The sequence below is a fragment of the Colossoma macropomum genome, unplaced genomic scaffold, assembly GCF_904425465.1.
Source record: "Colossoma macropomum unplaced genomic scaffold, Colossoma_macropomum, whole genome shotgun sequence".
Taxonomy (NCBI): Eukaryota; Metazoa; Chordata; class Actinopteri; order Characiformes; family Serrasalmidae; genus Colossoma; species Colossoma macropomum.
Genome location: NW_023495761.1, coordinates 1461523 through 1487475, shown reverse-complemented (window position 1 = coordinate 1487475; position 25953 = coordinate 1461523). Strand labels below are relative to the sequence as shown.

The 25953-nt window shown below is 38.6% G+C and overlaps 1 protein-coding gene across 2 annotated transcripts; it reads right to left on the bottom strand.

Annotated features, from left to right (window-relative positions):
* Positions 1–5829: 5829 nt before the first annotated feature.
* Positions 5830–25392, bottom strand: map2k7 (mitogen-activated protein kinase kinase 7). 2 transcript variants are annotated; one of them, XM_036563392.1, is made up of 12 exons: positions 25193–25392; positions 21216–21263; positions 14785–14929; positions 14238–14304; positions 13542–13655; positions 12569–12688; positions 12289–12396; positions 11665–11844; positions 11429–11509; positions 10344–10486; positions 9829–9874; positions 5830–8604 (listed from the first exon to the last, which is right to left on the bottom strand). In XM_036563392.1, exons 1-12 carry the CDS (start codon positions 25338–25340, stop codon positions 8464–8466), a joined length of 1341 nt encoding a protein of 446 aa, XP_036419285.1. In that variant the 5' UTR covers positions 25341–25392; the 3' UTR covers positions 5830–8463. The 2 variants fall into 2 exon arrangements, with proteins under 2 accessions (XP_036419285.1, XP_036419287.1); XM_036563394.1 differs by lacking the exon at positions 21216–21263.
* Between the last annotated feature and the right edge of the window lie 561 nt (positions 25393–25953).

The following is a 25953-nucleotide window of genomic DNA, read 5'->3' as shown; positions in this document are numbered from 1 at the left end:
ACTTTAGCATGTATTTACTTTTACACTTTTAAGCTTCCATAACACTCTAATACACCCTGTAAATGAAACTGCAAGTAACTAATTCTAGATTTTCGAGGTTATCCATCAGCACTGCTACAAGTCAGTGTTGTGTCATGTGAATACTGTATCACCCAACACTAGTGGAAATACATTGTTGTATGGGAGGAAAATCTGACAGTAGAATAATAGTAACATTATTAACCTTATACATTACCCGTCCCATCCAAAGATAATTTCAAATAGATTGTAGCTGCCTCTGTTCTGCAGGCTTTCCATATGCTAGAATAAGATCTTTTCAGTACATTTTCCTGCAACTGGAAAGGATAAAGAGTAACCAGTATGTAGATAGATTTTAATGATGAAATGGAAAGTAGTATAGGACAGGTAAGGTAGGTACTGGTGTAGTGTGTGATATTTACTATAGGGACCTAGAAATGTAGGGATGGAGTGATGGAGTGAAGGTTAAGCGTTGTGAAATGGGACTAACTTTAAAGACTAAGTAATGTAGAGCACAGTCTAAAACCCTAAAAGTGCACTAAGAGAAATCTGCTGTACAAACTTTTATATTTTAACACAACACTTCATTCAATCATGTGTTGAGCCGTGAAGTTATGCAGTTTACAAGTAACACTCCAAAACATCACTTAGTGTACTTTTAAAGAAAAGGATGGAAAACCGAGTGATTTAAATGTTGTTAAGTGCAAGAGATGAAAAGAAATGTAGGGAATGAGGCAGTTGTGCCCAAAATGTGTGTGTGTGTTTGTTTGAGGGCTTACTGAAAGAAGCTACACTCCAAAATGCTCATGTTGCTAATAAGGAATGAAAGCTATTATGCAAATCAGAGTTCTAACTGAAAGCGTTCATTCGTTGTTGTCCTCATTAGCATTTTGGGTGAAATGTGTGTGAAATGTCTATGAAATTGAGTGAAACTGAGTGAAGTGCAAAATGTCTGTGTGTTGAGTCTGCCTTCAGCTGCTGGCCTGTCAAAGAAGGATGCCTTTCTTTTGTTTTTGCACATATTCACACAGCAAAAATGGCCATATAGAAGGACACGTATGCCCTGCCACGTCCTTCAGCTCACAGTGCTATAGCTCATAAAGGAGCCCCTTAATCCTCTGGTCCTGGTTCAACAGTAAAGTCCTACCTTAGCTTTTTGGCCTTCTCCTCCAGTGGAAACCTGTAACTGAGCATTCACGCACCTTCATGTTAAGAGCTGTAAAAGCAAAAAAACCACACTGCTTTTTCTTTCTGATTTCATTATTCCTGCTGAATTGTTCATTTATATTTAAAGGGTTGCCAATTATTTTTATTTATTTGTTTTACCACTGACATTTTTTAAAAATGCATTTTTAACCATTGAAACGAGACCAGAATGGTCTACACAATGGAAAAGGAACACAATGATGGACTATTCAGTATACAGTTTTCTCATTTAGGTTGCTTTAGCATATTTTGCACTGATTAAGAGAGAAAATAATTTGTTGATCTTATGTTTTTGCAGTACTATATCAAACGCAAACAATGCTGTAATGGATGATTTCTGTACTGTAAAGGTAACAATTGCTAAATAATAAATAATTAATTAATTCCAAATTGTCTGCCTACTTGTTTGCACCGCTAAATCAACCTGGACCCAAAACGTGACCATGCTTTGTTTCCTTTTTTGGGGGTACAATGGTCTCTGAAAAAGACATTTTCATGTAGGGGTGTGAAGAAATCCACGCAACTTTCGTTTTCTTTATAAAAAGCAGTCAAAGTCATTATAACTTAAATAAGAACGACAAAAACACTTGTTGCAAGATTTTTTTTTGTATTTATTTGTTTTAAGTTTTTAAATGTTTTTTCTTTTTCTCAAAAAAATCCTGAGGTATTCACAATATAATGGCATTTATTTCATTTGAAATATTGAGGAAATGAGACTAAAAGGGGTATAAATGAAATAATGGAAAGAAACACAAAAGCATTGATAAAGCTGCAATGGTTGTGTCTATAAAACAAGAGTCGGGGATATTTAGTTTTGTTCTTTTAAAATGCCAAAAGAAAAACTTCCCAAGACAAGCTAGCTGAAATTGAAGCTCGGCAGATGACACTGTTAAAAGGTTTTCTACTTGCTATGCTGAATTTGTTAGATTAAACCAAACTATTCCAGATAGACAGATAACTGTATTACTCATAAACCAGGAAACTGAAGCGCTCTAATTACAGTTGTTGTTGGCACGAAAGCATGTCTATCAGTGAAATTTTACAGTATTAGGATGTCTGAGTCACAGAGATGCCAACAACAGCAAACAGTATCCAAGCTAATCACTGACACCAATTTTCTTAAGAATTAACTACGTCCTACGCAACATAGCAGACTATCTGAACCCAGAGGAAGTATCTGATTTAAACAGAGCCAGCTATTCCAGTACAAGTGGAGCTTTTTAACAAATCTAAATTTCATCTTCATTGAACAGAACATGGTGAATTTAAATGGACCTGTGTTCCATCACATTGTACAGAAAACTCCAGTGCAACAGCAGCTATGAATGATGACATTTGCACATGATGAAGACACATTCTAACCATTTAGCTCTATACAGCATAAAGGAACCTGATAACAGCTCAAGAAAGTGAAACCTAGCTACACACGGATGGAACTCAGGGTCAAATCATGGTCAGCAGACACAAAAAAAAGAGAAGAAAAACGAACGTCAACATTGCAGGGTGAGAAACTAAGTGATGAACTGCTCACTCAGCTTTGAAAAGAAAAAGACACACCTTTGACATGATGTTCCTGAAGAAAGACCCAAATCTTTACAAATCTATGCCCATCTTCTCTCGGAACATCACAATGTCTTTGTTCAATTTGGTGTGATATTAACCCTGAAGATAATAGTAATATAACAATAATAACAATAATAATAATAATAATAATAATAACAATAAAAATAATAATAATAGCAACAAGACACAATTGAGACACAATAAAACAAAAGTTGCAATGAATTGAAACTGAGGAGAAAAAAAAAGCATTTTGGTTTTCTAAACGTACAAAAGACACTAATTTTACACTCCTTTCCTCACCTGCACGCAGAATGCTAGCATGCCATGTGGGAAAACAAAACATGACAGATCTTAAACCTATACAAATGACATCAACAGCTTGAAATCAAGCAACGATAAAAGTACAAATTTTATATTGCCCCAAAAAAAAACAATTAAAACAAGATAGGGTGACATAAAAAGGCAAAAGTGTGTCTTTTTCTAAAAACACAAACACAAAAACACAAACAAAACAATTAAGGTACAGAATATATATATATAATATGTAAAAATCATAAATAAAGATAGTTTTATGCCCCCCTGCACCAGTTCCCCTCCCAACAAAAGTCTAAAATCAATGGCAGTTACATCCGAGATCATAACATGCAATTGATACACTTACAGCACTGGACAAACTAATCCCCGACCTAACCCCCATCTAACCTCGTAAACCCACCCGCTCCCCCCCGCCCTGCCCCGTTACAATCCTTAAATATTTGTCAGCTCATTCGAAAACAAATAAACCAAACAGAAAAGAATAAAACACTTCTCTTTCTACCAATCTTGAATTTTCGCCGCACTAGCTGTAGGCAAAAAAGAAAAAATAACAGTTTCACTCGCTTCTCAGGAGAAAAAAAGAAAAGGAACAAAAGAAGGTATTCAGATTCTCTTCTCTAACCGCAGTTCCGCCTTACGTTGTGTGTGTGTATATACAGGAGGCTTTAGAGCTAAAGCAAGCTGACTTGATTTGAGTGACTGCATAGTGAATATTTGGTTTACTTACAGACGGGGCCAAAAAAATTAAATATAAAAAAATACTCCCATCATACTGCAACAGAGGAGTACATGCCTGAGCTCCAAAAGAAAGAAAGAAAAAAAATAAAGTGATGCCACTGCCACAAACAAACTCACGCACACCCACACAGGCTTACATACGAAGTCTAATGCTATTGAAGCAGCGGCGAACACCGTATTACTACCTACTTCTCATTCTGTGGGTGAGGTCATGTACTGCTACTGTCGTAAAGAAATGGGTTAGGAACTCAAACATACCCACATGCATGCTCACATATTCAGACATCAACTTGTCAATTAAAGTAAAGCAGAAAAAAAAACAAAAAACAAAAATAAAACTGAACTAAAAACATATCAGCAACAGGGAGAGTGGCTGTACAGTCGCAAAGAAATCAGCACGCAGAAACTTTACAAGACGGATGTGTGTGTGTGTGTGTTCATGTATCTCAGCATGACAAAAGGTACAAGGTATGAGACCCTATATGACACAGCGCTCACAGCTCTGATTACTACTGTTCTCATTCACAAACTTTTGGTTTCAGAGGGCTAGCAGGATCAGTTCTATGTGTATGTGTGTGTGATTGACAGCTTGGCTTAGGCTGTGTTAAACACAAGACCCCTCTACCCGCATCCGCCTCGCAAGCACTCAAACTAGAGTAAGCAGCCCCCACTCCCCACCTCGCTTGCCCGACAGAGGCGTCAATGTCACCGTAGTAACATTCAGCATTATCAGCCGCTATATTGATATGGATAGCAAGTAATCAGAATAAACCAGTTGAATTTGTTTCGTCAATGACACCTTTGGTGGGTAACGTCATGGTCATGTTTCGCAGTGACAGACAGAAAGAGCAAGTGACTGACTGACAAACTGACACAGAACTGCATTATTTTGGGCAAGCGTCTACAATATTCTACATCCAATTACAACGACATCCAACTACGATACAATCGGATGGGCTTTGCAGAGTAACTACATTTGTAGGGATGTGATGGTTGAACTGTGTAATTGTCACCTCTTAACTGCAGATTAAAACAAGTTTAGTGCTTTTACTGCAAATATAGCACCACTGTCAGAACAAAACATTGCATCTTCAATATGAAAACTTTTAGAAGGACCAAAAAAAAACTTTTTAATGTAACAAGATTTATTCCAAGTAATTTTAGACCGTTTTTATTGGTAAATTAGAGTAAAAAGGAAAAAAAAACGAAGAAAAAACAAACAAAAACAAAAAAACAGATGCAAGCTTTTGACGACAGTGACGATGTGCATTGAGGGAACAGATATAATGTTTACGGGCTATAGGCTAATTTTAAAATGGTTTCTGATCTATAAAGACCGCCTCCTCCTGAAGCACCTCTGATTGATTCATTCTCTTAGATAAAAATGGCAAAAAACATGAAAAAAGTAGGGAAATCTCTAATACTACATCCACCACAGGACGGAACCAACTACAACTATTACAAAACACACCTACCTAAATGACTATCAGTGAAATATAGCTCTTATATATAGATATAACCACTATGTGTCTACTCTGTGCCTTTAATACTTGTTCTACCTGCTATCAGCTAGCTGTGAGGTGTGAACAGAGGGTTAGCACTGTGACTATGTTTCTATGCTAAACCTATGATGTGCATATGCCCATCATATATATATATTCACTTTTCTTTATCTCCACACCTCTCCTTTCACTTTGTTCCGTGGTCTTATCATCTCTGTTTACGTTCTTCCTTGAATGTATTTGGTAAATGTAGAGACATTGCAGCTTTTCACTTTTTTTTTTTGGTTTCGTGAAAGAAAAAAAAAAAGAAGAAGAAAATAAGTCATTGTCCTTTGGGGAACAAAATAATTGACAGCAGCATCTAAAGCAAAAAGTAGCAGCAGCAGCAGTAACAATAAATAAATATAATAATTGATTTAAAAAAAGATTCAATAATGATCAATACGACAGTAAAAATAACACGAACTAATTCGTCCCTAGCAATATAGTACATTGGTTTGATACCATTGAAAGCTTTTATGCAATGTCCAGCTAGCTCGCCTCACCACAGCAGTCAGTGAAGATCCCCTTACTGAGAAGTCCTAACCTGCACACGTCAGTGCTCAACTTAAATAAAAGTAAAACACTCTGAAAAACCTGTACCTTTTCTTATAGACCTTACTAAGCCCTTCTAGTCATACGTTCCTTTTCCCCTCTCATATCTCTCTCTGCCACTGGAGGGCTGTCACGATTACACGATTAAACTCAATTACGCAATGCTAAAGTAAATAAACCAAGTAAATAATACATTAAAATTTACTTGATCAGTGAATCAGCAGTGATTAGTTGACCGCTCACATGATTATGATGCATATTCTCACTTAAAGTAGGGAGAAAGCCTAATTAGCCACTCATTCACAGGCATTCTTTTTTGCCATGTGGTGTTTTCATGTATACTGCATATAACAAAGTCTTTTTAAGGCTTTTTCACATTGGTTTGGAATCTTCTATTCATGATTTGATATTGTTTCGTCCATATCGTTTGGCCTTTTCTAAAAACTCTAATTACTCTATTAATCACCAAAATAATATGTAGATTACTCCGTTAGTAAAATAATCGATAGTAAAAGCTGATGTAAGCTATACTAGAAGTCTTCCTAGTTTATCTTTTTGCAAATAAAGTACATCATAATCTTTAAAGGGTTAGGAATGGTTTGTTATCTTCAAGTCTTATTTGTAGTGTTAGGCCTTTTTTAATCGTCAAAATAATTGGTATTATTCGTTTAACTGTCATAATATGAACTATTATAATTGACAGTGACAGCCCTGTTCCAATGCCTAGAACATCCATCCATTGTCGCCCACCTCTTCATCTTTCTTCGCTTTCCTTTATTCCCGTCCAACCTCAATCTCCCTGCGATTTTCTGCCATCCTGACATCCTGACCTTTCCTGTCAACGTACAGTGTCCCATTTCTTACTATCCCAAATGTCTCTTTGTCTCTCTTTCCTCATTCAGCCTAGCAGTGATTTGGCTTTGAGGAGCAGTGAAGTCTCAAGGTCTACAGCTTTGGTTCTGGAAAACGTGGATGAATTTCCAAAGAACAGCGAGTGTGTGGAGTGAAGTGGACTGGTGACAAAAGACTGATGGACAACTGAAAGTGGTGTAGACCCAGTGTTGCATCAAATAAAGCAGTGAAAATCAAAATTGCTTTGGTCTGCTGGAACTCAAATGCTCTTTACAAGTGAAAACAAATCAGGCAGAAAGAATGAAGTGTGAATGAAATGGTGGAAAGGAAACAAAATGATATAAAGTATGGTAAAAAAATTGGAAGGAAATGGATGAGTTTGGAGGAGTTTTAGAGCAAAAATGTTCCATTGTTGATGTTTTTTTAAGATCTTTGTCACTTGATCGCCTGAATACCACTGTTTTACACATATCCATCTTCCTATCCATCTATTTTCTATTTCCCACGTCTCTTCAGCGGGAATCAATAGAAGACAGCTCAGTCACCATGACAACTTTTCTCCTGTTGCCTGATCACTTCCTTCAACCAGTATGTGGTCTCAGGTGGCCATGATTTTGTCTGATGCCTTTCTTCACAAGTATAATCCATTCACAGACTATCAGTCTTCCTGCTTTTGCATACCGATTGCGCTCCTGAGGTGTATATATACTGTGTAGTCTATATATATAAAACGCTACAAGCTAATTTTTTTGTGTTTTATCTTTACAGTCAAACAAGATCCCATCAAATGTATCTATGATGCATGAAAGTTAGTCAAAGTAAAACGTTCAATGAAATCTTCCAACAAGTTCAAATTCTATAAACGTGAGTTAGAAATGTGTTAGCTCAAAAACGTCAACAGTAATACACTTCAGGACACTATCTAAATCCTCTTCTGATTTCCTGTACTGTTTCGCTGCACTGCTTCCGTGCAGTAATGTGAAGACTTGCCGTATACTAAAACACAAGTCTACTAAGACTTGTACTACAGACACACAAACATACACACACTCACCTTGGCTCAGTGTTGTTAGACTACTCTGTTCAGTCCCTGAGTAAGGGGCTATGGAGGATCTGGAAGCTAATGACCATGGTGCTAAATGACTTTATGACTTTGCTATCAATATATGACTGTACATTATCTATAGAGTGGCTACCCACTGCGCAGCCACCTATGGCTTACACTGATTGAACGGAAGTGAACGCGTAATGTGAGTACGTGAACTCCTCGTCTGACAATATTCACAGCTGTACAGTGGACTATAGCTTATGTTGGTAGTGGAAGTCTATGACACTATACATGTTGGGCTATGATAAGTGAATGTGCACAAACTAGCTACTGCTAACACTAACGTCCGTCCTGAAAGACTGGTGGATGGAAAGAAAGAAAAAAATAGATATATATATTAATATAGATATATAAATATGTTTCAGATTTACAGCACACTTGCCCATGTCCGTCTGTCAGTCAGGCTCTCACTTTTACTCTCTCTCAAACCATGTCCATAAATCACTTGCCCCGTCCCTCAGTCTCTTTCTCTTTTTATCTCTCAACCAGCACCTTTATCGATCCCCAACCTGCACACAATCCTCTCGCTCTCCCTCCGTCCATCGCTCCATCTCTCTCTCTGTCTGGCTACCTGCTGAACAGTGAGTGGAGCTGATGTTGGCTGTAGCATTGGCTGCTGCGTGGAGACTCAGTGCGCTCCATCACGTTCTGGAACCAGCCCGCCACGTCCACGTCCAGCACCTCGTAACGCCGAATGAAACTGTGTTCCTGTGGAAAACAGGTTATGAGGTCAGGAGACAAAGGCTCATTCAGACTGTGAGGTATATTTGCACTGACATGTTAGGTTGTATATCACTGCTGTCAAAAAAAAAAACAACAGCTTTATAGAAAAGAAACTTTAATGCACTGTCAAAACAAGCGATGCACTGTGAAATTTGGCATTGTTTCTTTAGCTCAGGTGTCCAATCTTTTCCGTGAAGGGGTGGTGTGGCTGCAGGTTTTCACTCCAAACAAGCTGAAGCACATCTGACTCCACTTGTTTGATCAGTTGGTCTCAGTCTTCAAGCATTTCATCAGGTGATCTTCTGCTTTGTTGGAGTGAAAACCTGCAGCCACACTGAGCTTTGGCAGGTAAGATTGGACACCCCTGACTTAGCTTATGTACATCTGCCCCAGATGTATTATAATGTAGGCACATCCCTGTTGGTTCAGTCAAACATATAAGCATGTAGACTCTGTGTGGAAGAGGCCTCCTATATTGTTGGATATAATTAATGGTCACAGAGCTGTCTTATGAATCAGTAAGCACTTACTACTGTTTCATCACAATAAACATAACTGATGTGTTTTATGTGCATGTTTGAACATAGTTTGCAGAACAAAATGTTCAGCTTTGTTAAATAAGACGTTCTTTGCGTATCAAATAAACACAACAGCATTGAGAAATCATAAAATTATAAAAGAAGAGCAGATTAAATGGCAGAATTGGCCAACAACCTTAATGAGGTGGAATATAGGACTTGTGGGTCAATCTGTACATATGAACATATCTGCCAGTGCCAATATTGATGCTGATAAATAAACATTAATAAAAACTTAGAAACTGAGACTACATCTACCTGAATTAGAACTACAAATAAGTATAACATTATTTCTTTAGGGTTACAAATACAGTTCATATGACAGCAACAATATGTTACTGAAGGAAAGATTTGTTTCTGTTTATTTTTCATTCAACTGGATTTAACTCCTTAGTTCAGTTATTCAGTTATTAATATGTATAATATTATCCCTTAACTACTACCTTATTTATAAGGCAAAGGACTAGGTCTGGACCTAGTGATGGGGCCCTAGAGCTAAAGGAGTTAACTGTAGCTAATCACCTGAGACTGATATGGAATCATCTGGAATGTATAGTAACATAGTGAAATAGCTGATATATAATTTCAGAACATACTGCAGTACAATTATTTAGCACAGAGAGACACTTACAAGCAGCTTGTGGTATTTTGGCCTTTTTCTGTGATCCTTTGTGAGGCTGCAGAGACAAAGAGAATACAATTAATACAATTTGTTTTATTGATTTTTACCCAATTCATTCTGGCCAAATCCCACTCGCTAGCTAGTTTCCATGTAACATGTTCAAGAAGAAAATCACCATATTCATCAATCAAAGAAATAAGCACATATGTGTATGTGTGTGTATACATACATACATCCCCAGTTGTTGATTTTCTAAATTAAAATAAGTTAACACATCCTAGCATGTGCCTTAACTTTTGCACAGTCCACATTTTATATTTATGTTAAATATGTTGAATTCAGCGAATAAATAGTAACTGTGCGTTAAAAGGAACAGAAATGTGTTGTCTGTAGAGGATGTGCTAACTTATTTTCTCTTCATTTAAGCAGGGAGCATACAACTGTATCTTTTGTCCTTGACAAATAAGAAAGGAGTTCAGAAAATAAAGCCCATCCTTTTTTGTGGTGTGTGTGCATGTATATACCAGTCTTTAACGAAAGACTGGAAGTCCAGAGAGAAGCCCATGCTGAGAGGCAGAAGAGGAGGGTCTTCCTGCAGCACTTTGGTCAGAACCTCAAAGTCTGTCTTACAGTTCTTATATGGGAATTGCCCTGTGGCCAGCTCCACCTACAGGACAGGAGGAACAAAAAAAAAGTCTTACAAAGTCTTACAATATTCAAAAATGTCATGAAAGTTTGAAAGTGTCATATTTACTATCCAGCTAGCAGTAAAGTTCAAATGAAAAAAAGCAAAAGGGCATCTTTTCATATGGATTCAGTGCACGCCAGGGTGCTGCACAGCACTCTAAACACAACATCATTTACTCTGACTGAGTGTGGCCTGCATGGTTGCCTGCATCACTGGACTGAGTGGTGCTGAGTGTATCGGCATGTTCTGTGGTAATTTAATTTTGTTTACTGCTTTTGTCATTTTAAATATATTGCCCAATTTAGGAGTATTACATTCTAAGATGATGCTTCAAGACCAGGTTGAAAAGAGTCACACTGCAAATTAAACTAATCTAGAATAGTCCGCCAACCAAAAATATGTAGCCATCTGTGGTCCTGCAGTTAGAAACTGATCACTGATGAGGGGCTAGAGGACTGCAGAACTGAAAGTCTGACAAAATAAAAAGACACAAAGCATATGTCTATGTTTTCAACCAATCAGCTTGAATAAAACAGATAGTAACACACCAAATTTGCATCTGTGCACATTTTTCCTTTTTTTAAGGTCTTCGGTAGTAAACGGCACTGAATGTAATATTAAAAACTGTGCAGCAACTCTGTATAGACAGACCACACATTATTCACAGATTAATATAGAATATTAATATAGCTATAATATAGAAAGAAAAACTAAGCTAAGAGCGTATATGGAAAAAGATATTGTTCGTATTAAAATAGTTTTAGTATTAAAAAAATTAACACAAGATTAAACTGATACAGATATAGCTCGACACTGCTGTGGCAAATGTGATGAGATATAATGTAAAGTGCTATGCTATAATGTGTTACAATATGGTAAAAAGTGTTAGTTAATGCTTTATGAAGCAGGTAGAAAACACACCAGAGAGATGCCAAGACTCCAAACGTCAGCCCTGATGTCATAGTCTGGCTTACTGGGATCTGGAGGGTCTATTCTCTCAGGCTGAAACACACAAACACCATGTGTATAAGAAAAGAAATATTTACACACATTACTTCGCCCACATAAGAACATCAGTGAGTCACTGAACATTTGTGTGTATTTGTATGCATCCCAGAAACCTCTCTGTTTGTGTGTGTGAGTGTCTTAACACTCACCGCCATGTATGCAGCACAGCCAGCACTGCGAGTCTTAGCCTTGGAGTCGACGAGGCGACCGCTGATGCCAAAATCACAGAGTTTGATCTGGCCTTTAGCGTCCAACAGGATGTTGGAGGGCTTCACATCTCGGTGGATTACGCCATGCTTCTCTTTCAGATACAGCAGAGCTTTCACAATCTGCAGGGAGATGTTAATAATTATTCTTCTTATTATTATCACTATTAATATGAGGTAGAGATGCATGATAACACCAGAATCATAACATCAGCAGATAATTGTTTCCAAAGCTATTAGCATCGGATCATTATTCAGTGCAGCTCAATAGCTCAATTTCTACAACAACTTATCTATGCTAGATAATTAAGATCATCATTCATGCTAGACTATAAATATGGTTATGTAGGGTATCAATTTACTTCACGCATTGAAAAGTACTTTTTAGGTGTGGGAATACTAGTGTCTTGCTGAAGTTTGCTTGAAATAAGTCAATAAATGAACAGCGTCACAGAGCACAGACCTGCCTCCCTTTAAAAGCTGACATTACACACTTTTAATTTGTCAAGGTAAGCTAGATAAACAGGGTCAGAAATGACAGAGAAAGGAAAAAGAATGAAGGCTCACCGCCACGGTCATTTTCCCCAGGATGTACTCTGGTATGGGCCCCTGGATCCGCTTCTTCAGCTTCTCTGCACATGTTCCCATCAGCTCCATGGCAATGAACACATCTGTCTGTTAGCAGAGAACCATGGGATTTGTAGTTCAAAAACAGTCAAAAGGCTTATCAGTATGTAATGTTTTATTAATCAACTGATATTTCTACTTCTACTGATCAATTTGGTTTTTACTTAAAGAGAAAAAAAAGAAAATAAGTGAAGTGTGTGCGTTTATGTGAGTGACTCACGTTGGTGACTATAGCTCCGTAGCACTGGATGATGTATGGGCAGTCATGGCTTTTCAGCACCACATCCAAATCCATCAGGATCCTCTTATTCTCATCTTTATTACCCGTCCTCCGCATTTGCTGTAGACGAACACACACACACACACAAAGCAGAAAGAAATGAACAAACACAATGTGCACACACTTCTCGACCTTGTTCACACACACTTTGCCTGCAGTTTGAAGTGATGTAATTAGTAAACAGTAATTACTTACTGGCTTTAATAGAAGGCATTCTGAATCAGTAATTAAGAGCCACAATCAAGAACAAACCCACACACCCACACACACATTCACACAAGGATGTTTCTTTTTTACTTTCTCAAGCAGAATTTATACAAAGAAAAAAAAACTCTGGCTTTTATTTAAAGCAAACAGATGAGAATAAACTGAATCAGCTACTATATCTATATGACACTGATTAGAGTCTGACCGATATAAAAAAAATATGGCCGTTATGATACAGATTTTAAAGGGCTTAATGTCCTGATGTATTATTTTTTGAGATATGTTTTTTATGTAATTTAGATTTTATTATTATACTTGGTTCAAATACTTTACTGACAGATTTGATTGTCATTTGTTATGTTTATTTATTTATTTTTAATATACAAAGTTCACACTGTGGGCTAAAAGAACACAAAAAATACACACTAGCACATTTCCAGCACTTTCTACTAGTCAAAATTGCAAATCTAATGGGCCAAAATGAATATGAAATAAAAATCAGCTGCCTGTTTAAATAAAGTAAACTCAAAGGGTGGTACATCATAAGTGAGATCTTTTCTATCTATAATATTCCTGGGCAAATAAAGACTTGAGTTCAGACCTGGTTTATAAGGACCTTATGTCTTCGCAGGTCTGATCTAAGTACAGATCCAGTATGATCTAATCTGAGGTAAGTACCCATTCGCTGCACTTGTCTCACATTCACCTTAACAGCGATGACGTGGCCGGTCTTCTTAAAGCGCACTTTAAACACCTGCCCACAGGTGCCACTGCCAATCTCCCCCTCACTGATCAAGTCCGTCACCTCTGCAGGGTATCGCTACAACACACACAAAAATACACATAGCACTTTATTCTATACGGATATGTGTAACGGGTGAACAACTTGACACGATTTGTTAACAAAGACAGTCCCAACTCCGGCAAGGTCATTAATTGATTAGTTGAATCAATGGTAAAGCAGGGTAAACATCAAAAAAGGCAGTACAGGTTATAAATACTAAAACAGTAATAGTGATAAAACTATTACCACTATTACTACAGATTAGCACTAATTTACTATCATCAACATTACATATCAAAACTCTAGTGTAGGTTCACTTGTGGTTTTGTATAGTAAATTAAATAGCTACTTGTGTTGTAGATATTGCCACTCCTATCACCACCACTGTAAAGTCTGAGTCAGATTCTGAGCATGTTTCTCTATCATGCACCATTTCACACCAAACCAGTCTGAATGACTGTTTATCTCTCAACCACTGAATTATGCAGATGTTTTGCAAAGTTGGAATCCCCCCCATTAATGTACCCTTAACTATCCACTCACTTATAGATTCCACTATGAGACACCAAAATTATTATCTTACGCCGCTTACAGAGATTTTTAACTGGTGGATCTCACCTGTCCGTCAATCTTTAGGTAACCCGTCTGTTTCATGATTTCCTGTAGCTTCTGGTCTATTTCAGCACTGTGAAAACAAGACTGCATTTAGGCACAATCAACTAGAACACTAACTCTAATAACACTAACAGCTAATTTAACCAATTTATCTGCCAGGGATGTTACCATTAACTACGTTAGAAATCAAACAATTGAAATATATTACGTTATTAATCATACAAACAGATTAAATAGGCCATACAATAACAATGCATGTAACTGAGAAATAAGACAATCGTTATCATAATAAATTATGGCACAATATGCCACAATATTTTTTTTTTGCTTTTTCATTAATACAGAGCATAATAATTCAATTTAGATGTACATTTAGTATAATGCAGTATATGAGTTTTTTTAACGTTCCATAACACATTAAAAAAAAAATAATCATTATGGGGTAAAAATGCATACAAATGGATGCGTCCATCTGTACACATCAAGCACTAGAGTTTGAACAATCAATCATGACAGCTCTAATATGTATATTTATGTGTGTGTGGCGTACTTCTCCAAGCTCTTCTGCAGGCCGTACGGTGGTGTGGGCAGCGTGAGCATGTGTCGGGGTCTGCTGGGGTATGAGTGGTGCTGGGGTGAGCTCTCTGAGGAAGATGAACGGCTCCCGCCATCGTTGGCCAGTGGCAACTGCAAAGCTGAGCAGACGAAGAACAGGCATGAAGGGAAAGAGAGAAAAGAAGAAACAGACAATCAAAGGCGCGTTGACAGCCCCATCTTCTCAGGACCACCACTATGGCAGTCAGTCAGGGAGACACTTTAACTAATTTCCAAAAGTTTCCCCTATTCCACAAGTGCGGTCAACATGTGTGGTGTCTAAAGTTTGCTGTAGTTTTACACTGTAACTATAAGACTGATCAGCTAAGAAAGTAACTGATGCTTATACCTAAGGGTTTGCAAGATCATGATCATGAATTTTGCTATCATGACAAATGACATGCTTTTCTGAGTTTATCAAAGATATCAGTACATAAAAGAGAATTATTCCTGTTTAAATGGATTGAGTGTAGTATAGTATGTGGCATGCTGAATAAAAACTATGTTTCTAAATGCTGAATAAAAATGACATGTTTTTAAATGTGGCAGTAACAGTGTTTTATGCCAAAATATTGTGATGAGTATCATGTGTCATGAAAATGTCCTAACAGTTTTTGCCATATCACCCACCCTTACTTATATCCCACTAATTAGCTGCACTAATTAACAGATTACATACTGCTTTGTACAAAAAGGGACAAATGTACATCACAAGCTAAATACAGTAGTAGCAGCCATTTTCACGCCTGACATTTGTCCACAGATAGATATCAGTATGTCATTTACAGATACGTCATAGTGTCAGAAACCACATAACCAAGTGTACTTCAGATTACAACTTGACCCAGTTTGAGGAAAGTGTGTTATGTGTACTTATTAGCTACATCATCCTTATAGCTCCAGTGCAAAACTAAAGAAGCAAACTTCAAACACCACACAAGTCTTTGTGGATTAAATGCATTTTGGTTAAGGGGGACAACTGCGGACAACTTTTTCCCCTTTAACTGATATATGTTTTAACACCTTGACCACGATCTGGACAAACTTTTTAAAACTTAATTTAAACAGTTTTGCCACTGCATCTCCTAAAATTAATAACCAGAATATCTAAGTTACATTTCAAGCTCCTATATTCTGAAAGCGTTAAACTTTAGTTCTCTGCCTCACACACCAGACCCAGCTCTCAACAGACCTGTATTTTGACATGCAAAGAACACACACAAAGAATAGGTGCAAAACCAGCCCCTGGAGTTAGCATTAGCCATTTCCCAGCATGCACCTGGGCAAAGGAAACTCACAAATAGAGGAGGGCTCCAACTGACTTTTTTTTTTTTAACAATTTTTCAAGAAAATAAACCAGTTCAAGTGAAGTATCCACGATCCACACACAAAAGCGTACTTCTACTGCTACTGTCAGGAGGTTGGACAAGCTTTATAGAACATGGGCAAAAGGCCTGTACAATCTAATGAGAAACGGCTGCGCAGAACTTTGTTTTTGTTAGAAAACTACATTTATTGACTTATTAATCTTATAAGATATTTATTTTATATGTGCGGGAAAAATCACACTGTCAGGACAAATAGGGTGTGGTTTTTTTGTCATGAAATCTCTTTATAACAATAAGCCAATAAATGTATTCTTTATAGGAATAAGCCACAGAATGGCTTATGGTGTTTTTAACTAGAATTTAAAGAATTCATTAATGTGTGTCTTGGCTGATTAGCTCATTAGTAGACAGCACTAAGAACAGGTGCCTTGGAAATGCAGTGATCCGATCATTCTAACCACCTTCAGCAGTGGTCAGTGACACATATGAGCGCATAATATCGCCAATGTGTACGTTAAAGAACTCAATGCATCCTCGACAGTGCAGAAGGACGGCCTTAATCAACTGCATTAATCACAGCATAGACAAATACAGCCGATTCTTTCCTTGTTTGTTTGTAAGTTGAATTAAGTATCTATGCAATCTAAACATTTGTAGCAGCTTGTACATGTACACGAACAAAAACTTGTGGATGGCAAACGGCAAGCCTGAGGAAAATTATGTTGGCAAAGCCTTTAGTATGACTTGAGCCATACTATACTACATAGTGGTAGACTTACTGCTTAGCCAGTTTACTCCTAAAAGCTCAACTACACCCAAAAAAAAATACAAACTCTTCTAATAGTGTCACTTTTCAAATGCATACATGGGGCTGTCTCGATCGCTTGATGCGTAACTGTCATGTAAATAATTTCAATTTCTTTTCTTGTTCACTGTTTGATTAAAATGCAAGCCTCAAGTGGCCAATGTGCTTTGCTTGCTATCTATGTTTACTAAGTAGCTAACCAGCTGCTAACTGGTTGCTCTGTCAAATGTTCTTCACAGGAGCGAAAATACAAAAAAAAAAAAATCTTCTCCTAGCATCCATGCTAAAACACTAGAATTAGCTACATAGCTAACAAATAAACAAACATTATTCAATGCTGCCCTCCTAACGTTAAGAGTACCGTGTTAGAACTTTTGCTGTTTTCATAAGCGCCATGATGTCTAAATTAATGCAATTAGTCGCTATACATAAATAAATAAATAAAGTTTTACATTGGGTAAAAATTTCATGACAAATGAACCAATAGTAATGCTCCAAAATGACTACATAAAATCTCTTCACATTAACTTACATAGAACACAGAACATTTTTGGCCTTTCTTTTAAAGCTGCCATTATGGGGACACTTGTTTTTTTGGGGGGTGGTTGGGACACCAACGATTTGCTATTTGTGTCACCCCATTCGCATTCTGTTCGTTGCAGTATAACATGAGCGAAATCCAATGACAGTGGAAAATGATTGCTTATGTCAATAACACACTCCAAATTTATATACCTTGACAAACAGAGTTTGGAGACTAAAGCTTGTCTAACAAGCTGTTAAGAAAGGATGCGTTTGTGGGCGGATCATGGACAGGTCAACTGTGAATGGCCTGCGATTTTGTTGACTTGGATTTGTGGTCTACTGCTGGTGAGCTGAAATCTCGAGCCTCCAGCATCACTTCTGCTAGATTTGCCTTGACCAAACAGATCTTAAGAGGAAGTGGAGGAGTTTTTGTATTGTACAGGTAACCTTAGAAACGTGTTTGAGGGAAAAGGATAAAAAAAGAAATTGCTGTGCTTCTGATTCCTCCACTGGAAAACCTGTGTGTGGAAGAGAATCAGTTAGTGTGGGTTAGTCAGTGCAGTCAGGCAACTGAGCCACATACACACGACTTCAAGACACCTGCAGGACACACACACTCTCACACACACTCTTTCTCACTTGGCATCGAGCACTGAAAACTGCCAGCCATTCCGAAAGGCAAAAAGACGGACAGACAGATCAATCCAGAGAGGAAAAAAAGGCTAGACTACTTCACACCCAGAAAAAAACGACCACTTCAGACGCCCTGACAAGTGCTGTGTGTGTATTAGCTGGTGCGAGTACATTAGGGGTGTAATGACACACAAATTCAAGGATACAACGTGCACTGCCTTTTTTGCATCTGGATACAAAAGAAAAAAATGCGAACACTTATTTTCCTTTCATTATTTTGGTGAAAGTCCAATTGCCAAAAGAAGATCGCAGTGTCAGCTAAAGGGGAATTAATCAATAATTAAAGTAATTTTCTTTAAAAAGCAAATACGTTTATATACACGACGTGCAAATGGTTTTAGCGTGCTGGGAAGCTTTTTGCTTACTTTCACAGCTGTTTCGTTTAGGTATATGATTGCATTTAGTTTAATGGAACATTGGAAACCATTTCAATTTATGTTCAAATGTCTGATACTTTATAAAGTACTGTGCAGGTCGGAGGCCTTCCTTTCATTAATTTAATTTCCAGTTAAAACAACCATTACATACAAGTTCTTCATTTTTCAGTGTCAGGAAAAAATATATACATATTTTAGTAATTTTATTTTGATAGCCCACTTTAGTTGCTTTATAGACTTTCAAGTCACATTCAACTAAATATCTACTAAATTGACCATAATTTCTTTAATTCTAAACCTGACTCTAATCCTAACCCCACCACTGTTTAGAATCAACTGAGTTTGAACAGATAGTTTGTTAACCCTTTGAACATCTGTAGAAAATGTGTATAAAGGACTACAGTGGACTATCCAAATAAAGTGAGATCCATATTTTTAACAGAAAATTCCACAGAAGCCTCAACCACTAAATATAATAGTACAGATTTCAGTATTTACTGCGTCCACACTTTATTACAGCTTGCACTCTTTTCAGTAGACTTGCTTTAAGAAATCTGCAGGAATATTTTTCCACAAATCCACAGAAATGTGTCTTTTAGTTGTTTAGGTGCACATGAGAAAGAAATGTGCAAGAGTGGTAAGGTGAGTTTGGGAAGCTGCTTGTGTGAATGTTAATGTCTCTTTAAAAGGGAACATAATGTTAGTGACTCTTTTGGCTTTTGTTGGGAGGACACAGCAGTAACTCACAGGTTTTAAGACAGTTAAAGGCACAATATGGTGCTGAAAAGGAAAGAGTGGACAAACAATTTTTGTTAAATGTTTCCTGTTTGACTTTGTGACACAAAAAAAATTAATAACTTAACAGTCATTTTGACTGGACACTGAATAAATGAAAGGGTGTTCTCTGACTTTTGCTTTTAACACAGTACTTTATATGCAAATATTTTATAGCTGAAAACCAAACTATTCAAATCACAGTGGGTATCGACTTGGAAAATAAATATTAATATGTGTATCACGACACCCCTAGTGTACGTCTGTTCACGTGTTCACATCTGAGCCGTGCAGTTACAGCTACGTCATGCACAACATCAATCAAAATGGGTTAATAAAAACATTCTCCAACCCACTCACACAATCACACTCACACACACAGAGCTCTGCCACTGAACTCACTCTAGCAAAAAGAGAGAGTGGTGGGGGATGAACATGTAGAAAAATGAGTGAAGGACAGAAGGTGCAGGAGAAAGGTTTATGAGTAGAAAAAGGGGTCAAATTAAGATGATGCAGGCAGACAGCAACGTCTTCACTAATGGAGTTGGACAGCTGAAGTGTTTCCAATCTATTCCTTCATTTTCCTGAATGTACTGTGGCAATAAATGATGAAATGAAATGGCGATGTACTATGGAGGCCTGTGCTTAGAAACGTTTGGTGCTGAGTGTGGGGTAAAACAAGAATGTGAGAAAGGGGCAGAATGAAGGTGAAAGAGAAAGAAAATGTAAAGGAGAAAAGAAAAAGAAAAAGAAAGTGAAAGGATGAGAGTGACTGAGAGGAATCAGAAAGAGAATGAGTGAGTGAAGAGGAGACAGAGAGATTCAAAGAGCAAAGAGAGGAAGGGAAAGTGATAGAAGGAGGGAGAGACAGCAAAAAAAAAGTTATTAAAGGGGAGACAGGCAGAGAAATTGTGTATATATATATATATATATATCTTTTATGTGTGTGTGTGTGTGCAAAGACACGCACACACAAACACCCCGACCACTTTATCTGATATAATTCCTTGTATTTACACTCACCACTTACAGTACAGCTGCACTTAGATCTACAATTACAGACTGTAGCATATTTTTTATATTAGCCCCCTTTTACCTCAGGACCTCCACAGGACCACCACAGAGCAGGTACTATTTGGGTGGTGGATCATTCTCAGCACTGCAGTAACACTGATGTGGTGGTGGTGTGTTAGTGTGTGTTGCGCTGGTCTGAGTGGATCAAACACAGCAGTGCTGCTGGAGTTTTTAAACACCTCAGTGTCACTGCTGGACTGAGAATAGTCCACCAACCAAAAATATCCAGACAACAGCGTCCTGTGGGCAGCATCCTGTGACCACTGATTACTAGAGGATGACCAATACAAACTGTGCAGCAGCAGATGAGCTATCGTCACTGACTTTACATCTACAAGGTGGACTGACAAGGTAGGAGTGTCTAATAGAGTGTACAGTGGGTGGACACAGTGTTTAAAACCCCAGCAGCACTGCTGTGTCTGATCCACTCAGACCAGCACAACACACACTAACACACCACCACCACATCAGTGTTACTGCAGTGCTGAGAATGATCCACCACCCAAATACCACCTGCTCTGTGGTGGTCCTGTGGGACTTCTGACCATTAAGAACCGAGTAAAAGGGGGCTAAAAGTATGCAGAGTAACAGATGGACTACAGTCTGTAATTGTAGAACTACAAAATGCATCTGTATGGCAAGTCGATCTGATAAAATGGACAATGAGTGTAGAAACAAGGAGGTGTACCTAATGAAGTGGCTGACTGGTGTATATAGGGAGGAAGAGGGAGAGAAAGAGAAAGAAGGAGAAAAAGACAGAGAGAGAGAAAGAGAGAGATGCAGTGGCAGTGGGTGATTTGGTGAATGGTACCTGCACGCTGGGAGGGGGCTGGAGCAGGACTGAGCTGGATCACGATGACTAGATACAGGAGAGAAAAACACACACGCTCATTACTGAAAGAAGAAACACACACATTCTCTCTCTCTCTCACACACAAACACACACACACACACACCTCACACTGCAGAGACGCTGCTTCACTTCTTCTATTTTCTCCCTCATTCACACACACACACCTCACACAGCTGTGAGGGTGATCTACTTTTTCATTCACTCAGTCAAAACTCCTTTACACACGCTCAGTGACGGCATTTCCAGGACTTTCATTCACAGAGCTTTAAAGCCCACCAAGAAAGCAAAGCCTGACTAACCTGGAAATGGGACTGGCCCAAAAACGCCTTCTTCCATAGTAACTGTTGCGAAGTTGGACAAGCTTTAAAGGACACTGTTAAATTCTTTTCAAACCTAATGAATTCCGGTTGGAGTTCAGATTTGCAACTTAACGTCAACTTTCTAGTTTAAAATGCTGCACTACGTGGTAGCTAATCAAAATTAAGCTGGTTGAAAAAGACAATGACAAATTTGCCAAAAAAATCTACACCTGATCTATCCTAAGGGGACATTCAGACCATACATGCTGTAACTCAAGCTTAAAATGAAGCAGTACACTCTTTTTAGGGGGCGGACTGACGCAAACGGTCGACAAGTAAGTAAACATGAGTCAGGGATTTGAGAGAACATCACTGACATTTTGCAACACACATGAATAATAAACAGAAAAAACAGAACAGTAAAAAAAGCAAGAATACTACTAACTGTGTTCAACAACAGCTAAAACTAGCTCCTACTCCATGTTGGATGAGTGACTGACTAAAGAGAAGGTATCCCTGATATTGTCTGGTAAGCAGTGATGATGTATGGCTGATGGATTTCAACTTAAACTTGTGGTTTCAAAACCCAAAGGCCGTTGCACAGGATGGGTGCATTCCAGCCACAGTTTGTAATGCTCTGTAGACAACAATGGAAAGAAGCACACTTGAGAGAGCTTGTAAAGTCATTGTCTGAACACCCCCTGACAGTCAGATCTTTCACACACAAAGAAAATAACATTTGAAATTAAAAATGCACTCTAAATTTATATATTTTCACAAAAACTTGAAAAAAGAAGTTGTATGCACAATTTATCATTAGGACGAATGAGATTTTTGACAATGTTCTGCTAGTTTGTAAAGCTTGTCCAACTTTGCAAAAGTTTCCAAAAAAGACTCCTGCTCTTGTGGGCAAAGCACTGATAGGTCAACAGCGGTGGCAGCACGTCACCAGCATAATCATGCAGTATGTCATAGGCAACATCAGCACTTCTGAATGTACTGAAAATACTGAACACCATGTATAATAAAAAGTAGCCTGTAACCAACAACCAGGGTGTAGTAACAGCATTAATGGCAAAGAAACGAGCAGCTCCGCTCACAATCGTTTTAGCTTTTTTAAATTTGCACTATGCATGATTTTTTGTTCAAATTTAAAGAAGCAGCATTACACAGTGCGCTGCTATGAGTCTCCTTGTAAAGCTTGGAATAATAAATTGAAAGTCAGAGCCATCGGGTTGGACATCGCTGGAGTTTTTAGACCACATCATACAACTCAAAAAGCAGGTCTGGCTCAATATTCAGGTCTCAAATGCAAAAAATCAGCATCATACTGAAGATATGACGACAACAGTAAATAAGTCAATTCCACCCTCAGAGGACAAGTCCTTCACCAGGTTTTGAGTTCTCTTTCAATACTCTTGCAATAGTCAGATTCATCCAGTCAGGTAAGTACAATCGACATTACAAACTGTCATTCCGAATGTTGCATACACCACGTAGCTTTAAATGTTGCACTACTGTTTCGTTGGTGCATTTTGTCCGTTCCAATTTCACCAACCTCAAAAAACACTAAATATAGTGATACGTGTCTTGCATCATGAAAATGGCTACAAGTATTGTGATGCTATAGTTTTGCCATATCGCCCACCCAGAAATATGTAATGAGAAAAAACAGTGCAACCCTAAAGCGCTTCAGAAAGAACATGCCACTCTATCTCACCACCTACATGACCGTGCACACACACCACAGTTTAGTACCTTCATTTGGCCATTGCACTGAAAAGGTGAGTTTCTGGCTTCACAGATTATTTACGGTTTACAAACTAAAGCTCTGCTTTCACCCATGGAAGCTTTTCCACACCGCAGAAACCAGAATTTGCAAGTGTGAGCAGGAAAGGCAACAGCTCATTCACATATTAAGGTAGATTCCCTAGATACTATCCATTATACATTAAATATTAACAGAAACAGAAAACTTAATAGAAAAACAACTTCAGAGAAACACAATCTAATCACCGTACCACAATGAAAGGAACAACAGTGTTAATAATACAAATACGGGTGTTCATATATGCTTTGTCAAAAACAGGGCACTAACAAAACATGAAACTATACCACCAAAGAAGGTGTGAGAACTTCTCAACCACTTTTCTACCCCACAGGAAAAAATACACAGCTATGAACAATATGGACACGTCCTATTTCAGGGTAGATTTGTTACAGAATTGGATTGGATTCATTCCTTTTTTAACCAGATACTGATATGTAATCACCCGGCAATCAATCACAGCCCACGTAACACGTTTAGGCTAAGTCAGCACAGCAATACTTCAATACGCCAAACCCTTAAAATTACAGGCTTGTTATTCATTCTTTAATCCTGAGGCTTATTATTAAGTAACTACTACAAATCATTCCATAACCACTGAGAAAGTAATGTGTAAGTTATGAAGTTATGAAGCTATGAAAGTCAGGAATTGAAGAGTGGACCTACATTTACACTTTTACGCTGCTGACAAAAACACTTACAAACACAAAGAAACACATCATGTATTCATTACAACACAAATAACACACACATACTCTGGGAAGCACATATGAACCGAAGAAGTGTGTAGCTGGACAACGGACTACACCAAATTAAGACCTTTGCAGGACAGTACAGAGACATATCCTCCTTGCTGTAATCTGTAATTCAAACCTGGTTACATAAGGATGGCCAAGTGTCAAGATAACTGTGTGGAACCTACACCTAAACTGCCAACTTTGTCACCAAACCCCTTCGGCAGTCCAGTCACTTGAAGAAAACAGAAGTAATAATAGGCTCTTCTTCACCTTCTCTGATATTTATACCTAATTTGGTTGCCAGCTTGGTTCTTTTTTAAACTCTGGTATTAGAGGAACCTGGGGCCAGCCAGGTTTGGATGTGTCAGAGCAGGAACACAGCACACTGTGCTGGACTTCGCCTCTCCAGGACCACAGTTCAGCTTCCCTGCATTAAAATGTTGTAGCTGTTTCAGAGCTACAGTTCTAGCTTTAGCCTGTTAGCTGAGGTTTTGCTAGTGGCTACCTTGAGAACGGTCAAATCAGACAGCTACACCGCTAACCGCGTTAAGTCGGCTTTTGGCCGTGTATGTACCTGAAAAACGACTTTCAAAGCAGCCCTTAATCACGCAAACGACCCACGTTTATAAGACTTTGAGGAGCAGTCAAGATAAAACATAGACTAGCCAGCGAGCTAACGTTACTTAGCCATGTCATGTTGTGTGACTGACTGGGGACGAGGGCCTGCTAATCTGTTTAGCTAACCTAGCCAGGCAGCTAACGGGTACCGAAACGAGCAGAAAGTGGGCACAAAAACGTGGTTATTCGTCAGACAGACGTCTCCATATGTTCGCCTTGTCGAGTTTACACTGAACACAGACTGTCTTATGTTGCGAACAGGCTGTCAGTGTGACACCGCGGTGTGCTAGCGGATAAACACTCGGTGTTTGTTTATGTAGCCTGTTAGCTCCTCTCCATTCTGCCTGTCTCTCTCTCTCTCACGCTCTCTCACTCTCTCTCTCGCTCGCTCGCTCTTCGGGTCTCGTCTCTCTGTTTTCTCCGGCGACCCGACAGCCTTCTCGGGACACTTACTCGGCCTGGGGCGTGAGCGCTGTGGACTCATGTCGATGCTGAGGTCGATTCGTCTCCGAGCTTCTTTATTTTCTTGCTTCAGCTTCTCCTCGATTCGGGAGAGTCTCTGTTCCAGCGACGACATCTTGGAAAAATTCAGCAGCACCATCGAGCGGCTCCGGCACAAAACTCACACACACACACCGCACTCGCACTCAGAGTCCCCCCTGCCGACAGTATCGGAGGACAACACACACGCGCACACGCGCGCGCGCACACACACACACACACACACACACACACACACACCACAGAGAGAGAGAGAGAGAGAGAGAGGAGAGAGAGACGGATGAGAGAGAGAGAGAGAGAGGAGAGAGGAGGTGGAGGGAGGGGGAGGGAGGGGGGAGGGAGGGAGGGGGGACTGCTCTACACTGCTGAAAAAAGCCCATTAGAGCTAATAATTGAGATTAAAACCATTAGAGACCACTAGTCTCTGGTAGGACACATTTAGATCCCATTAGGAAACCATCAAATGCGACTGGAATCAGTCTAAGAACACCTGTTAAACCATTATGATCCTGTACACTGTGATATCAACCCATCAGGACAACACTAAATGCCATTACTGACTATTGGACACCACCAGAAACCAACAGACTTTTAATGTTTTCTGTGATTTTTTAGCAGAAATTTATATTTCGGTTCAATACGATACAGCAAAATTAATTTCTCTACTTTTATTTGAGGTTTCAACATGAATTAGGGCTGAAGCAATTATTCAA